We start from the raw sequence: 15,647 nt of genomic DNA, 5'->3' as shown, positions 1-15,647 counted from the left end.
CTTTTCCCCCCCTTTCCGGGGGCGCTACGGCTCCTGCCGCTTCCTCCGGGATGGCTACAGGACCCCCAAAGAGGTAAGTGTCCCCAGCCCTGCTGCCTGTCAGAACTTGAGTGTCAAGCAGCAGCTGCTCTGGGTTGCGTTTGCAGCCTCCCCGGGTGCAGTGCAAAGGCTGTGATGGGGAGCAATGGGAAGATGAGAGCCCTGAGTAGCCCCAGGCAGTATCGTGGGTCTGGGCAAGGCTTCCCAAAATGCCAGAGCCCATTGCAGAGGTGGTACATCCCACCCACGCCCATAGCAGATGGGCAGAGGCTGGCTCTGTGTATCTCTTAGGCTGGGGGAAGACGGGACCACTGCCCTGTGTGGGACCCTGCTGAGGTGGGCTCTTTCCCCAGCTCTCCCAGCCCTGACTGAGGGCTGGAGGCCTGTGGAGGTGACCATGCAGTGCTCCTCCCTGATGGCCTTGGCTCTGTGGCAGCACTGGAGGTCACAAAGCTGCTTCTGCCTCTCCCAAGACAGCAGGTAGCTTGTGTACTGCCACACTTGGCTCTCACTGGAGTGAGCAGAGACTTTCTTCTGCTACTTTGGGGAGGGAAAACAGGAAAATTTTATAAGCAACAGTTGCATTTGATAACCACAGAACCAGGAAATGGTACTTAAATCATCACTGACTGGTGGGGCTCCTTTGGGCATGAGTGCCTCTAAATGCTTCTTCTCAGCTGCACCTTTTCAGACCTAATCATAACAGGCAGTGTGTGTGGCTGCATCTCTCTAGAGCCAGAAGAGAGTGGCAGCATCGCCAGTCTGACTTTCACAGCACTCACGAGCTTTGCCAGCGTGCAAAGCCGTGGATTACTTCTGGGGAGCTGCGAGGCACAGGAAGGGCAGCATTATCTGCAGAGGCACTGCAGCTGGCTGGAGTCAAATGGGAGTTTGGGAGCTTGTGCCTGGTGCGCAGGCACTATAGAAAACATCTGGTTCCTCTGTCCCTGCTGTCCTCTCTGCCTGACAATCTGCTAAGGCCAGCTCTCTCCCTTCTTTGTAGCAAACAGAGTTAAAGCAGTTAGCTTTAGATGTTGTGCTGTTATGCAAGGCTCTGGGGTGCTCTCCTGGGGACTGGGTAGGCTCCCTTTGCCCAGAAAGGGTGAGTCCCTTCGGCATCAATGCAGGGGGTTTGGGAGGGGATGTCTGATGGAAAGGACACAGCCTGGAGGTGAAACTACTTTTCGGCTCTGTCTCAGCCATCATCCATAGAGGACTGGGAGGGCATCTGAGGCTGGGATCCTGGGGGGAGTAGAAGCCCTGTCAATTTGAGGGGCTCCTACCACCCACCGCCTGCCTTGCTGTAATGCCCTTCCTGCAGGACCCCAACCGCCTCTACTATGAACCTGCTGAGCTGAAGCTGTTTGAGAACATCGAGTGTGAGTGGCCTCTCTTCTGGGCGTACTTGATCATTGATGGGATTTTCAGCGGAAACATGGAGCAGGTAAGGGAGGCAGGACCTGCCAGGCCAGTGGAAAGAAGTCCCTAGCAAGGGAGGCGTGTGGGGGAAGGATGCAGGGAGCCATGACCCAGGGCAGATCCCCTCTCCTCTCTCCTCAGGTGCAGGAGTACCGGGAAGCCCTTGAAGGGGTTCTCATCAAGGGGAAGAATGGGGTGCACCTGGTGCCAGAACTGTACAGTGTCCCGCCAGATAAGGTGAGTGGTCCTGAGCTACGGTGGGAGTGGGAATGTCTCATTACGAGATAATTAGATTTTAACTGCTTATTAACCTGAATTGTTAGTAAAGAAGCACATGTAGTGCATGGAAAGCCCGTGTAAAAAAAGTGTGGCTTGGAGCTGTTATAAAACCATGCTGGATAAATAAACTGCTTCCCCAAAGCATTTCTTGCCCCCATACACAAGAGTGCTTTGCTGACAGCCTGCTGGCCTGGAATCAGAGTCCTCTGAGAGCTCAGGATGCATGGACCTGGGCTGAGGAGGTTGTGCTGAGCTCTCGTTCAGTGGTGAGGGTATTTGTGTGGGCCTTGGCTGAGAACAACGGCCTTCTGGTGCCCAGGTGGTACAGGAGAGATGCTCTCCCCGCCAGCATCCGAGAGTATCGCTCCGGTGCTCCTGGGGCATGTCAGTCATTCCCATGGGATGGCCTGTGTTGGGAACCCAAACGTGGTCTGAGCAGCTGATCTGTTGTCTGACGCAGGTGCCTGGGGCAATCACAAGAAGAGGGGAGGAACGTAGCCAGGATGTTTTGGACCCCCTGTGGCAAATGCTTTCGTAGGCCTTTGTTTTAAGCCTTAAACTGCTGGACTTCAAAATGCAATGATGATGCTTCCTTCATCATCCTGTGTCTGTGGATCCCTCCGTGACCTCCTGGCTTGTCTTCCAGGTGGATGAGGAGTACAGGAACCCCCACACTGTGGACAGGATACCCATGGGCAAGCTGCCGCTCATGTGGGGGCAGTCCCTCTACATCCTGGGCTGCCTGATGGCTGAGGTATGGTCACCCCTGGTGGTGGGGAGGGCTGTGGGGCCAGGCTCTGAGCTCTGAAAGGGCGAATGCTGCCATCCTGAGCCACCTACCATGGGAAAGTTGTCACCTCCATCCCACAGGACCTCTTAAAGGTGGGTTGTCCGTAGGCATCACCCATTCTACCCTGCCATGAAATGTTCACCTCCTCATACCTCTTTTTCCTCAGGGGTTTCTAGCTCCTGGTGAAATAGATCCCCTCAACCGCCGGTTTGCAACTGTCCCCAAGCCCGATGTGGTGGTCCAAGGTGAGGGAAAGGGACCGGTCCCAAACCCCTGTGCCTGCCAGGCCAGGGGACACTACCTGTGCAGAATTCACAGGGGTGGCTCTGGGGTGGCTGTGGTTGCTGGGTGGCTGCAGGTGCAGCCAGATCTCAGGCCTGGCAAGGTGGGTATAACATAGGGTGCAAGTCCTTCCACTCCACCCTGCGTTGCCCCAGGGAAATACTGCTACAGCCTTCTCTGCAGAGAGGTTGAAAACTGTCCAGTCTTCCTGCCACTCAGCAGGGAAGGCTTGGGTGTAGAGAGTGAGTGTTAGGAGGAGCAAGGCAGACTTCTGCAGTGGGAACTGATTCCCAAAGGGACCCCAGACAGCTGCCTCTACAGGACGCGGCACCTTGCATGTGTCCACAAAGGCCAGGGGCAGTGCTGCCACACCTTTGTGCCCTTGCTGCACTAAGCCTGTCCTCCTCCGCAGTGTGCATCCTGGCAGAGACGGAGGGGATCAAGGCTGTCCTGAGGAAGGAGCACATCGACGTGGAGACTGTGGCAGATGTCTACCCCATCAGAGTGCAGCCTGCTCGCATCCTCAGCCACATCTACGCCCGGCTGGGTGAGCTGGGCTCCCTGCTCCCGCAGCAAAGGGGGTGCAGAAGGGTCTGTCCCATCCCCTGTGCTCATAGATGCTGATGCTCTCTGCCTGGCTGATGAGGGCTCTGCCATCCATTCCCGAGCCTGGTAAAGCTACTCCTGCCCAAGGGGAACTGGAGTGGCAGGCAGTGCTGTTCAGGGCGATTCTGAAAGGGATAAACCTTTGGCATTGCAGTTTCACAGTTGCCCTAGGGACAGGCAGAGGCTCCGATCCATATAGGATGGACCTGGTGTGGGCAGGAGCCAGCTTTTGTTCTTGTACCCAGATATCAATAGGGGAGGCAAGCCAGACCCCAGAGAAGGGCCCCCTGGCAGTTCCTGGCTGAGAGAGCCTGTAGCTCAGGTGGGACGGCTGTTGTTGGAGGGTTGGCAGGGCTGAGTGTGAGGGGAGGGTGCACTCCGGAGCTCTGCACTCTCATTCCCTGACGCTGCAACCCCTTGGGCCTGGGCTTGTTGTGCAGGAGCTGGAGACTCAGTTGGGGCCAAAGGAGAAACCTGATCCACTGTAGGCTGCACACACTGGCTAATTTAAGCCACCAAAAGGCCAAGTGTGACATGGGCAAAGGGGGCACGGGAGCAGCCTGGCAGCTGCCAGGGCTGACATGACCAAGGGGCGATGCTGCTGCTGCACCATCCTGGGCTCTGGGAGTAATCTAGTAGCAATGGGAATGCTGATAGAGCTGTCGGCTTTGGGAGGCCAGCCCTGTGCAGGGGGGAACCCCTGGCCCTGCCCCAGCTTCTGAGATCCCCAAAGACCTGGAGGTGTGGCATGTTGTGGAAGTCAGGATGGGCTGTATGCCCCTGTTTCAGCAAGAGGGCGTGGGTGTCTCTAGCCCCCTGGGCAGGGCTGGGGGACAGAGTATCACTGTCCCTTAGAGCTATGCCAGCTCGACACAGGGTCCTGGGGTACCCCAACCACAAACCAGTCTTTTCCTGCTGGCTGGTAACACAGGGGTCTGTCTCTGTTTGCTGCTGTATCCCCTTTCGTGAGGAGGCTTGCACTAAAATCTCCTCCTCCCACCCCCGCTAGGCCGCAACAAGCAGATGTGCCTGACAGGGCGGCCCTACCGGCACATGGGTGTCCTTGGGACCTCCAAGCTCTACAACATCAGGAAGAACATCTTTACCTTTACCCCACAGGTGGGTGGCATTGCACGGGCTCATTCCCATGCGATCTGGAACTGGGCAGGAGGTTTCTCTGCTGGCTGAGCGCTCAAGTTATTCTCACCCTCTGAACAACCTGGGAGGGCAGAGCAGCTTCAGCTCCGTGGCGTGAAGCAGCAGAGTTGGTGGTCCTGGCTATGTGTGTGCTGGGAGGAGATGGTTTCAGCCTTCTGATGATCAGTGTTGGGTGAAAATCTCTTTGCTCACCCTGACAAGGACACCAGGAGGAGGCTGATGGCAGGACAGCTGTCCCCCTCTGTCCAGCATAGTGCGGGGACGAGCAGGGTTGCAAGCCTGGTGCCGTGGGAAGTGCATATTTGCTTGGGATAGGCACAGCATGGACCAGCTGTGTGGGGCCTGGGTGATGCCGCTGCTGAGCTGTAGCGTTATCTCCTCATAGTTGTGGGTGGCCGGTAGCTGCCCTGAGGGGTTGAGGGTCCCTTGCTAGACTATACTGGCACGTACCAGCTAAGGATGAGCTGTTGGTGCAAAGGAGCATCTCCCCTGGGTGCACTGTATGGCTGGCCTGGCTGAGCGCCCGTGGGAAGATGTGGGTGGCACCAAAGAGACCTAGTGGCTGCAGGAAGGGCCGCTCATGTCTCCTGCTGTCCTCGCAGTTCATAGACCAGCAGCAGTTCTACCTGGCTCTCGACAACAAGATGATTGTGGAGATGCTGAGGACAGACCTGTCGTACCTCTGCAGCCGCTGGAGGATGACCGGGCGGCCGACCATCACCCTCCCTATCTCCCACACCATGCTCGGTATAGATCCTCTGGCCTTGCAAGGCATTTGGCTAGAGCAGCCCTGGGAAGCAGCCTCTGCAGGAGGAAGGGGGTGGGCAGATGTGGGACCATCTCGGTAATGGGACATGGTGGGGTTGGAACAGCCAGTACCATCCTGTAAAGAGCTTACCACTCAAAGGAGCCACAGTGAGTTGGCAGCTGTCCTGGCAACTAGTGGGGCTGCCTGCCAAGCACTAGTGCCTGCAGCTCAACGGATGTTTGCTGGCATGGGGTTATTTAGTCTCGGGGCAGGCTTGTTGGGAGGCCTTTTGGGAGCAAGACCAAAAAAAAATCCCCCTGTAAAAGTGTTTTTGGGGCTCTTCCTGCATCTTGACTCTTCACTAAGCCTAACCACCTGCTAAAGGCTTTCCTAGACAACAAGGAGGGCAAAACAGCAAACCAGAAGGAGCAGAGAGCGCTGTGCAATGGCGCAGAGCAAAACTGGCTTCTCTGGAGCAGCTCACAGCTTCCCCATGAGCCTGGTTCAGGGAAGGGACTCTGTTCTGCTTTCAGGCCTTTTTGGCTCTCCTTGTGTACTTGAAATCCCTTTAGTGTCTTGAGCATGCCCTTTGCTGTGGTGTCTTCTGCCCCTGACAGCAGCACCCCCTCTGCTGCCTTGTGTGAAAGCCAAGGACAGAGCAGGGGGCTGTTTGGGTGCTGCTGTCTGGGACTGTTGGCTTCAGCCCGAGGTGAAATCCCAGGAGCCTGGAGTGCATCTTGGCCTGGCTTTGCTGGAATCCAGCCTGGGCAGTCCTGAATTTCCCTTTTTGGGTGGTGCTTTTGGTGCCACAGCCTGGCTGTGCAACCCAAAGCAAGGGTCTGGCCAATGCCATGGTGCTTTGCGTGTCTGAATGCCCACCTGGCCCTGTAACCTTCTGGGAGCCTGTTTGAGTGGGCGAGCCTGACTGCCTGTGTCTCTGTCCCCAACAGATGAAACCGGCAGCAGTGTGCACCCCACGGTGCTGGCAACGCTGCGGAAGCTGCAGGACGGGTATTTTGGTGGCGCAAGGTGAGTACAGCTTCCTGGGGTGCAGGAGGGGAGAGGGCTGGTGGCCTCCGAGAGCCTAGTTATGAGGGTACCTGCTGGGCCTGAGCATCGGCTGTTGGGGAACAAGCTGTGGAGGATACATTGGGGTGTGCTAGGCTGTAAGTGCACCCCGAGGCTACAGTCCCAACAGAGGAGATGCAAGAGAGGACGTATCTCTTCATGCCATTAAACCCATGGCTGCAGGATCCCTCTAATAGCATTTGGGCAGCCCTTCCATGCCCACCTGTGGCTGGAGGAGTTGCAGGCAGCTAAAGCAGGCACTGGGGCCTGTGTACGCTCCTGGGCGAGTGCGTCTCTCCCTGCCAAGTGCAATCTCCCTGGATCCAGCAGGCAAAGCCGAGGGTATTGCCTCCCCCTTCCTCTCTGTGTGACCTCGCCTCCTCTCGCCCAGGATCCAGACGGGTAAGTTGTCGGAGTTCCTGACAACGTCGTGCCGAACGCACCTCAGCTTTATGGACCCTGGGCCAGAGGGTAAGGTCTTTGCCAAGAGTTACGAGCTCAGCATTGGCAGCTTTGAGGAGCTAGACGCCGAGGAGTGGCTGCATGGCTTGCAGATAGCAGAGGATGGTAAGGGGGAACAGGCCAGTTGCTGCTGTGGCGTGGCAAATGCCAAACTCACCTGTAACACCCAACCTCCCTGCCACTGTCCGCCACTGTGTTCTTCATACGCTTGGGTTTTCACCATGTTTTTGTTCCCATCTGACCCTCCATCAATTAACCTTGTCTGGGTGATGCTCATGGTGACACCAGTGGGGTGGGACTGGGTGAATTGATGCAGCTGTTGTAGCCCCCTCACTGGAGGAGTTTCCCAGCGAGACGGGGATGGGGATGGTGGACGTGGCCATGGAGAGCACAGAGGACGCTCTGGAACAAGCTGCTTTGACCTTCGTAGGCTGTTGCATGGGGAAGAGACGAAGGCTCAGCAACCTGCCTCTGCTTGGGAGGTTTCGCTGAGAATCTTTGGTGCACAAGTGACGGTGCAGAAAGTGATGGTACAGTGCCCGTGATGGTGGGGAAGAGCCACCATGTCCCCAAGCAATCTCTGAGTGTTGTTTTCCCGATGCCTTTGACCCTCCCTGGGCAGAGTGCTCCAGTGGGTGCCAAATTGAGGCCTTGCTGCTTTGGATAGGGTGCCTGAGAGGGCCTTGGCCCATCACAGCGTGATGGACCCACCGTGTCCTGAGACCATGGTGGGGTGCAAGTTTTGCTACTCCCCTTGCAAGCAGGCCTGGGTATGTCCTCCTCCTGCATGACCTAGTGTTGGTCATCTTCCCAGCCTTCCCATCAGTCTGCTCTGTCTCTGCTGCTCCTGTAGCCAATGTTTGCACTGCTGTGACTCTGAATACTTATTTCTCTTGCCCTCCCCTTGCTTTGCCTGTAGTCTCCTTGCAGGCCGCACCCGGGCTTTTCCCAGGTGTCTGCATCCCGCCCCCGCCCCGCCCCAATGGGAGACAGGGCCTCTCCAAAGCAACTAGAAGATGCTCAATTTTAAGTTTTTCCTGTGGTCAGATGCTGCAGCCAGGCAGGATGATGTTCTCAAGCCTGATGTCTGGGGGACTCCTCCAGCCAAGCCTTCAGGCGCTGGCACGAGGCATCCCCACCAGCTGCGGAAAGGGGATGCCATGCTGTCGGCTTACATGCAGCCTGCAGCTCACCTCCTGGGGCAGACACACCACGGAGCTTGTCTGCCAGCTGGAGAGCAGCGAAGCTTTGCTCTGGCCCACTGGCTGGAAGTGCATCAACAGCTCTGTGTTGTATTGCATTGCCTTGGCATGGGGCATCTCCTCGCCCAGGGCATCCCCCTCACTTCTGGGCAGCGCTGTTATCTCCCGGCTGAGCAGAGACATGGCCTCTGAGCACCCTCCTCCATGCCGCAGTTAGCGACTGGTGGCTCTGGCGCTCTCGATGTGGCAATGGGAGCCGCTGGAGGCGGGGCAAAGAGCAAGGCAGGAGCTGTAACTCCTCTTCTAACTCCTAATTAGAAATAACTGGTAACTTCTAATTAGAAATAACTGTTGCAAAACCCACCCTGCCTTGCTCCCGTGCTGGAGTCCTGCTTGGATGAGGCCCTTGCTGTGCTGGGGTGCTCCTAAGTGGTCTCTGCTTGGACAGGCTGCCCCTGGCTGTGCCTCCCCTTCTTCCTGAGAGGGACAGAGCATGAGAGCTTCACTGTGGGGTTTGAGCAGACTCTGCTGTCCTTGCGCAGGCTTGGACCAGACACATGCTGCAGCCCTGTCACTTCCTTCGTCCAGGTGGGACTTGGAGGGAGCCCCAGCGGCCAGCCAGTGTCCCAGGCAGCGAAGTAGTGCAGGAACAGGGGTGCCACGGCTGCAGTGCTTTGTGAGCCTGGCTGCTGGCACTGTCCATCTGTCCATCTGGCTGCCAGCACTAGCCCCACGTTGTTGCTTTGTGCAGCCAGCAAAGCTTTGCCCTCGCCGAGGCACAGCTGGGGAGCTCTCTGGGGCGGGGAGGGTGCCCTGGCGCAAAACGGCTGAACCCCCCCTCTTCTGCCTCCCCTTCCAGCAGACACATATGATGAGGTTGCTCAGTACTTGGACCACCTGCTGCAGCGCACGGTTCCCCAGTCAAACCTCCCTCCCACTGCCCAGCGGGGAGGGCTGAGCCGCTTCCGGGCTGCTGTCCACACCACCCGCGACCTCATGTCCCTGGCGTCCAAGGCCAAGGACCTTCATGTCCAGAGTGAGTAACTCCAGCACCCTCAGCACCTTCGCTCAAGCCCAGGGGTGAGGCTGAGGTGCTTTGGGAGCTTTCCCAGCTGTGCGATGCTGGGGGCCCCAGGGGAGCATGCCATGGACTGCAGAGCAACCCAGCCTTTGCGGGGGCAAAGGCACATTATGTCCATTATGTTAGTCCTGGCCGTGGAGTATCCTGGAGTTGATGCCTGTGCAGTCCTCATGGAAACTGCTGAACAATAAGGGATGGCAGCTCCCTGTGGCGTTCCTCTAACTGGGTGGGCAGGGGCTGCTTCTCCCACAGCTGGCTTCTCTGCAGGGGCTGCTGGGGGAGCAGTGTGTCAGATGTGAGGTGGTTTGGGGCACAGCAGTGGTGGTTGGTGTTGAGAATTGTCTGCACCAACCTTGGTTTTCTTTTAGATGTTGGGATGTATGTCCCCAGCAAGATCTTCCAGGTGTCCCAGCAGTCTGTGAAGCTGCTGAGTTCACCCCACCAGCATGATGTGGATGGCAAGGTGAGCCCTGTCCCTCCCAGACTGGCTGAGCAGTGCCATCCTTTCAGCTGGGCCAGAGGGTCCTTGCAGGGCTGCATGGGGAAGGCTTGGTGTTTGGCGAGGGGGAATATCCATGCGTGAATAGCCTTGGCTTCATAACCAGACTGCACTTGGGGTGGGGTGCTGGCGATGCTAACCAGGAGCATGGGTCTCCCTTCCCCCAGAGCCATGCGTTCTATGCAGAGATGAACCTGCCCCGTGATGAGGATGGCAATGTGGACTGCAAGGCACTGGTGGACCAGCTGCGCATCTGCCCCACACTGCAGGAGCAAGCGGACATCCTCTACATGCTCCACATCCTCAAGTACGATGAGCTCCAAGTACTGCTGGCTCACTGAGCAGAGAGAAAGCTGGCACAGCCGTGCATGCATCCCAACCCGCAAAGCCTGGGGGCTGCCAGGGAGCTGCTGCAGGGCAAATTCCTGGCCGTAACCCGGCATCTCCTTTACTGCAGGGGGCCCGAGTGGCACACGGGGCTTGATAGCGAGCCTGGTCCCACTGTCAAGGAGCTCCTCACTGAGATGTACGTGCGGGTGGGGGACACGCGCCAGTGGGCCCTGATCCGCTACATCTCTGGCATCCTCAAGAAGAAGGTGGAAGCTCTGGATGAGGTAATAACCATGCAGCTGGCCGCTGGCGGGCTGAGGTCCGTCGGGGAGCAGGCAGCAGAGTGAGCAGGCGAACCATGGCTGCATCAGTTCTGTCTCCCTCTGCCTTGTGCTGAGGCCCCAAACACTGAGCTGTTGGTGACCCCTGGGGTGACCCTTCCTGTCCCCAGGCCTGCACTGACCTCCTGTCTCACCAGAAGCACTTGACGGTGGGGCTGCCTCCAGAGCCACGCGAGAAGACAATCTCCGCGTGAGTGTGGCACCTCTCTCTCCCCACGCATGCTGGGCTGGGGCTGGATATGAGCCCACTGCTCTGGAGCCCGTGGGCAGGAGTTGCTCTGGGTGGCTGTCCCCAGCCTGTATCTCTCCTCTCTGGGCTGTACAGACCAGAGGGATGCAGGGCTTGCTCTGCTGCCTCTCACCTGCTCTGCTGTTTGTTCCCTCCTCAGCCCAATCCCCTACGAGGAGCTCGTTCGCCTCATTGATGAAGCCAGCGAGAAGAACCTCAGTGTGTCCATCCTTACCCAGGTGAGGGGCCGGGGTGGCAGGGGACCTGGCTCACCCTGGTGAGCAGCCGTGGGGTGATCTGCTGCTTCCCCTCCAGGAGATCATGGTGTACTTGGCCATGTACATGCGCACACAGCCTGCACTCTTCGCTGAGATGTTCCGCATCCGCATCGGGCTTATCATCCAGGTGATGGCAACGGAGCTGGCACACTCCTTGCGCTGCTCGGGTACGTGCAGCAGGGATGGCACCTCGGCTGGGGTGGGTGCTGAGGTGCTTGGGGCCCTGTCAGCCAGGAAGGAGAAGAACTGTTAAAAATGGGCAGCTCAGCACCAGGACAGACCCTGCGTGAAAGTGCTGGGGTCTGCAGCTGAGACTGTTCTCAGGCAGCACAGGCATGTGATTTCACTGTGGTCTTTATTAAGGCATGTGTTGGACTGGCATGGGGAAGATTCCCTGTTCGGGAATCCAACTACAGCTGGAGTTAGCGTACGTCCTTTGAGGATGAGCTCCTGTACCAGTGCTTCCCCTGCTATCAGAACAGGGTGTAGGGTAGAAATGTACCAGGAGGGCTGTGAAGCAGGGTACAACATCCCAACTCTGTTCTCTCCAGCTGGAGAAGCCACTGAGAACCTGATGAATCTCAGCCCGTCAGACATGAAGAGCCTCCTCTACCACATCCTCTCCGGCAAGGAGTTTGGGGTGGAAAGGAGTGGTGAGTCTCTCAGCAGGGTTGCAAGAGCGTCTTTGGGCAAAGCTGTTCCTGGTGGAGAGCACAGCCAGCTCCAGGTGTTCCCACCTGTGGGGGATGTCCCTGTCCTGCATGTTCAGCACAGCTGCTTCTGCACCGCAGTGGTCCAGTGAGAAGCCGTGCTCTTCAGCAGGGTGGTGCTGAGCGAATTTCCGGGGATCAAGCCCGAGTCCTGTGGCTACTGGGGCTTTGCTTAGTTCAGCACTTGGCCTGATCAGGCTGGAATTGAAGCAGTTCTGTGTTGTGCTTATGGATCTCTGGCGCTGGTTAGGATAGAGGACAAGGGTGTGTAGAGGTACAGTGCCTGAGCAGCGACAAGGGACGGCCGTGCCCTGAGCCATGGTACCCACTCTAGACCTCTCTTCCCCTCCAGTGCGATCAGTCGACTCGTCGCTCACCACCGCTATCTCCATCTGTGACGTAGGGGCTGTCGGGGCCACCAAGCCTGAGCGTGCCGGCATCGTCAGGCTGAAAAGTGAGATCAAACAGGTGAGGGCAGGTGGTGCAGGCTGCTTCTGCCAGGTTTTGTGTGTGACAAGCAGCTACAAGACAGGCAGGATTGATGGGAGAGCAGGAGGGAGTTTGTTCCTGGGCTTCAGAGAGCTTACAGCTGCTTCCAGGAGCTCCTTTTGGCTCCAGTCCTGCCCTGGGGGTAGAATTGGGGTAAATCTGTTAGTGGGGGCGGGGGTTGCTCTGGCAGTGCAGCACGGGGGGAGCACAGGGGTCCTTGAGAAAGTGCAGGGGTGGGGAGAACCACATGGTGTCCCAGGTGTGGCTGGTGTCCTGGTGGGCCTCTTCCAGGAGCAGAAACTTCATTTCCTTCTTCTCTTGCAGCAATTGGATAAACGTAGGCAGTCTCTGACTGGGAGTAAGGTGAAGCCACCCTGGTCCTCCTGCAGCCTCAGCTTTTATCCCTTGTGCCACGCACCAGGGAAGCTTCCGAGCATGCATGAGTTAATGAGCTTTCCTAAACAAACCCGCTGAGCGAGCTGCTGCAGCAATGAGCTGGCTTCCCCTCTCGGCAGGCTCAGGGTTGCTCTGTTCAGGACAGGAGAAGGAGGCCGGCTCCCTGGGAAGATGTTGGCATGGCTTAAGGGGCCCAGTGCTGGCACTGCCCCATAACCTTTGGGGACCTCCCCTTTGAGTGGGACCAGGCATGCTTGGACTGGCAGGGAGGAAGGGTTCTCTAAGCCATGGGTGTATTGTCATTACAACCAGCTGGGAGCTGTGCTCCATAGCTGCTATGGCCGAATAGATCCCATTATACCCCACAAAAACTTGCTGAGCGGGATGGCATGATGTTTCCAGTGCCATGACCAGCAGTGGCCCTGCCTCCCCAGCTATTTCTTCTCTGGGCGAAGAGCCTCCTGCCCCAGTACAAATGACAAGGACCTCCTCTGGTGCTTGATGTGTGTCCAGGAGGAGTCCTGAGCTCTAGCGGGGGTCCCGTCCTCAAAGAGACAGGGCCTGTAGGGACCAGGCTGACGCAGCAGGTTTATGGCCAACCTGTTGCAGTGTGAAACGTGGCATCGCAGAGGGACCATGTATGTGGCGAGGAGGGTCATCCAGGTGCAGTGACCTTGCTGTTGGCCCTCCAGTCTGCCTGAGACTAAATCCCTGCCCATGCCAGCAGCCAACAGAGCAGTAGCAGCCCTGCTCCTGTGTGCCGGCCGGCACAAGCCCGCTGCTGCTGCAGCACCATCGTGTGGGGGCCCCGCAGCCACTCTGTGCCCTGGCACAGTCCTTCCCCTCTGATGCTAAAATGAGACTTTCTGCAGCTCGCCTTTCGAAACTACCTCTCAATCTCCAGCTAACCGCAGCCCCTGGTATAACCTGAGCTTGGGCTGTGCTGCTGCTGCTCTGCTTGCCGTGATGGCCACCCTGCTCTGGCACAGCCTGATTTTTGTCTCTCCCTTTCTCCTTCAGCCCCTCAGTCTGCAGTCCGGGGACACAGAGCTGAAGTCCTCTCTGGTAACCTGCATTTGTTGGCTGCACGCATGGGGTCTGTCCTGTTTGTGACTGCAGAAAGGAGCTGTGCTCTGGGGGGGTGCTGCAGGGAGCTAGAGCTGCAGGGTGGGCTTTGCTGGGGACAGGGGGTGGCAGCTCTGCCCTGGGACCCAGGCTGGGCTTCTGGGCAGCAGCGGGCTGTGTTCTTGTGGGGTATTTAACTTCGCAGCACTCTCTGTGGTCCTTGTTTTGTCTGCCCAGTCTGCTGGGCACTCGGAGCTGCTGGGCAAGGGCTCCTTTTCAAGCATGCTGGAAGACCAGGGCAGTAAGGACAGCCGCCAGGGCCAGTGGCAGCGGAGACGGCGGCTGGATGGGGCCCTCAACCGTGTCCCTGTGGGCTTCTATCAGAAGGTCTGGAAGGTCCTGCAGAAGGTGAGCTGGATGTCCGGCTGGCTCCTCTCCATGCATGCGAGCCTGTGGTCCCAGGCACCAGCCTTGCTGGGGGACTTAGGCACCTGGGGCTGGTCCCTGATGTTGTGTAGATATGTGCTTCATGAGCAAGGCCTGCAGCTGGCCCTGGAAAGCCGGGGAAGAGCTGGAGCTGCCTTGTAGGCATGCAGGACCTACCTCATACTGTGCTGACCCTTGCAGAGTGGGGCAAGGTCTGCTCAGGTGCTTTATACATTAGCTAGGCAGGGGCAGGGCTGGAGCCACAGCTGAAGCAGCTCTGGGCACAGCTCATCCTTGGCATGGTAAGCCAGGGAGCAGAGCCCTGTGCTGCGTGCGGGAGGGCTCCGGCTGATGCCAAACTGGTTGGAAAGGAGTGATGCTGGGCAAAGAGTCAGGAGGTGGAGCTGGGGCGTGTGGGCAGCACGCACCAATGCTCAAGTGGGAGCGAGTTGGTGGGCTGGACCTACATGTCTTAGCACAGTGCTTCTCCAGGTCATAACCACGGTCTCTCCTTCTTGTTCTGCAGTGCCATGGCCTCTCCGTGGAGGGCTTTGTTCTCCCCTCTTCAACAACCAGAGAGGTAGGAGGTTTATGTGAAGGGGAAACAGGGCAGGTGGGTGATGGGTTGCCCTGGGTGAGTGTCCAGCATAGCTCAGGACTTGTGTTGGCAATATGATGCTCTAGGTGCATTTCTTTCTCCCTCCTCACAGATGACCCCAGGGGAAATAAAGTTTGCTGTGCATGTGGAGTCGGTCCTCAACCGCGTGCCCCAGCCAGAGTACAGGCAGCTGCTGGTGGAGGCTATCTTAGTGCTCACCATGCTGGTGGACATGGAGGTGCATACCATCGGCGGCATCATAGCTGTGGAAAAGATCTTGCAGACAGCCAACGATCTCTTCTATGAGGAGCAGGTAGGGGCCAGGCCTCATGCAGGGGTCACGGCCTGCACCCAGGGCTGCTGGCTGTGTTCCCCACAGCTACACAGGGTTCACCCAACTGGAGGGTCCTGTCTGTTGTCCCCATTGTGTTCACGGGGCACAGCAAAGATGTAGTGTCCTCCTCCCACTGGTCACCATCGATGTGTCACACTGCGAGTGCAGTGGAAGATGGCTTGGGGTGGAAGCTGGTGCGGGAGCTGCCCTTATTCCTAATGCTGCCTTTCTCCTTCCCTGTCCAAAATCCAGAAAGCCCTGGGTGCTGACGACCACATGCTGGAGAGGGATCCCACGACGGGCATCTGCAGCCTGCTGTACGACAGCGCACCAAGTGGTCGGTTCGGCACCATGACCTACCTGTCCAAGTCGGTGGCCATGTATGTGTATGACTTCCTGCCCACCGACAGCTGCTCCATGCAGTAGCTCTCGCAGCTCTTCTCCCCAGGTTGCAGATGCTGCGGGAGGGTTGTTTCATACAGCTTTTAAAGATGGGCATTAGGCTAGTTTGCAGGCAGCCTGTGTGGCCACCTCTCCTCCCAGTCCTGGCCTCTCAGTGGGTGAGCAGCTCTCCTGAGGAGCTCCGCAGGAGGCACGCATGCTAAGCTGACCTGTGCCTGCATGCAGCCTGTGGAGCAAGGGCTGGCAGGAAAGGCTGAGCTTTGAAGCCTGCTTGTGTTAGAAGTGTCTGCCTGCACGGCTCCTCCTGGGTCATCACCCCCGGAGGGTGCCTGTGTTTGAGGGAGATGGAAAGGGCCCCCCTCACCAGGCGTGTGTGCTCAGCACTGCAGCACTCCCTCGCCAGCTCACACTCTCCC

The 15,647-nt window shown here is 57.9% G+C and overlaps 1 protein-coding gene across 1 annotated transcript in view; it reads left to right on the top strand.

Annotated features, from left to right (window-relative positions):
• PHKA1 (phosphorylase kinase, alpha 1 (muscle)) overlaps positions 1-15,287 on the top strand; it is a gene marked incomplete at its 5' end in the record, with an annotated part of 17,914 nt that extends 2,627 nt beyond the window's left edge. The window contains 25 exons of the mRNA XM_009587757.1: positions 19-73; positions 1,361-1,483; positions 1,600-1,695; positions 2,384-2,491; positions 2,694-2,772; positions 3,222-3,356; positions 4,425-4,534; positions 5,176-5,320; positions 6,272-6,350; positions 6,781-6,860; positions 8,913-9,089; positions 9,503-9,597; positions 9,801-9,940; positions 10,091-10,247; positions 10,415-10,494; positions 10,694-10,772; positions 10,849-10,978; positions 11,363-11,464; positions 11,874-11,989; positions 12,335-12,373; positions 13,427-13,471; positions 13,709-13,879; positions 14,424-14,477; positions 14,608-14,808; positions 15,082-15,287. Of these exons, the coding sequence (XP_009586052.1) occupies positions 19-73; positions 1,361-1,483; positions 1,600-1,695; positions 2,384-2,491; positions 2,694-2,772; positions 3,222-3,356; positions 4,425-4,534; positions 5,176-5,320; positions 6,272-6,350; positions 6,781-6,860; positions 8,913-9,089; positions 9,503-9,597; positions 9,801-9,940; positions 10,091-10,247; positions 10,415-10,494; positions 10,694-10,772; positions 10,849-10,978; positions 11,363-11,464; positions 11,874-11,989; positions 12,335-12,373; positions 13,427-13,471; positions 13,709-13,879; positions 14,424-14,477; positions 14,608-14,808; positions 15,082-15,255 (2,770 nt within the window). The remainder of the gene's footprint in view (positions 1-18; positions 74-1,360; positions 1,484-1,599; positions 1,696-2,383; positions 2,492-2,693; positions 2,773-3,221; positions 3,357-4,424; positions 4,535-5,175; positions 5,321-6,271; positions 6,351-6,780; positions 6,861-8,912; positions 9,090-9,502; positions 9,598-9,800; positions 9,941-10,090; positions 10,248-10,414; positions 10,495-10,693; positions 10,773-10,848; positions 10,979-11,362; positions 11,465-11,873; positions 11,990-12,334; positions 12,374-13,426; positions 13,472-13,708; positions 13,880-14,423; positions 14,478-14,607; positions 14,809-15,081) is intronic.
• Positions 15,288-15,647: the final 360 nt, after the last annotated feature.

This window comes from Fulmarus glacialis, unplaced genomic scaffold, assembly GCF_000690835.1.
Source record: "Fulmarus glacialis isolate BGI_N327 unplaced genomic scaffold, ASM69083v1 scaffold1831, whole genome shotgun sequence".
Lineage (NCBI taxonomy): Eukaryota > Metazoa > Chordata > Aves > Procellariiformes > Procellariidae > Fulmarus > Fulmarus glacialis.
The sequence above is the reverse complement of the archived record's forward strand: the minus strand, read 5'-3'. Positions and strand labels throughout refer to the sequence as shown.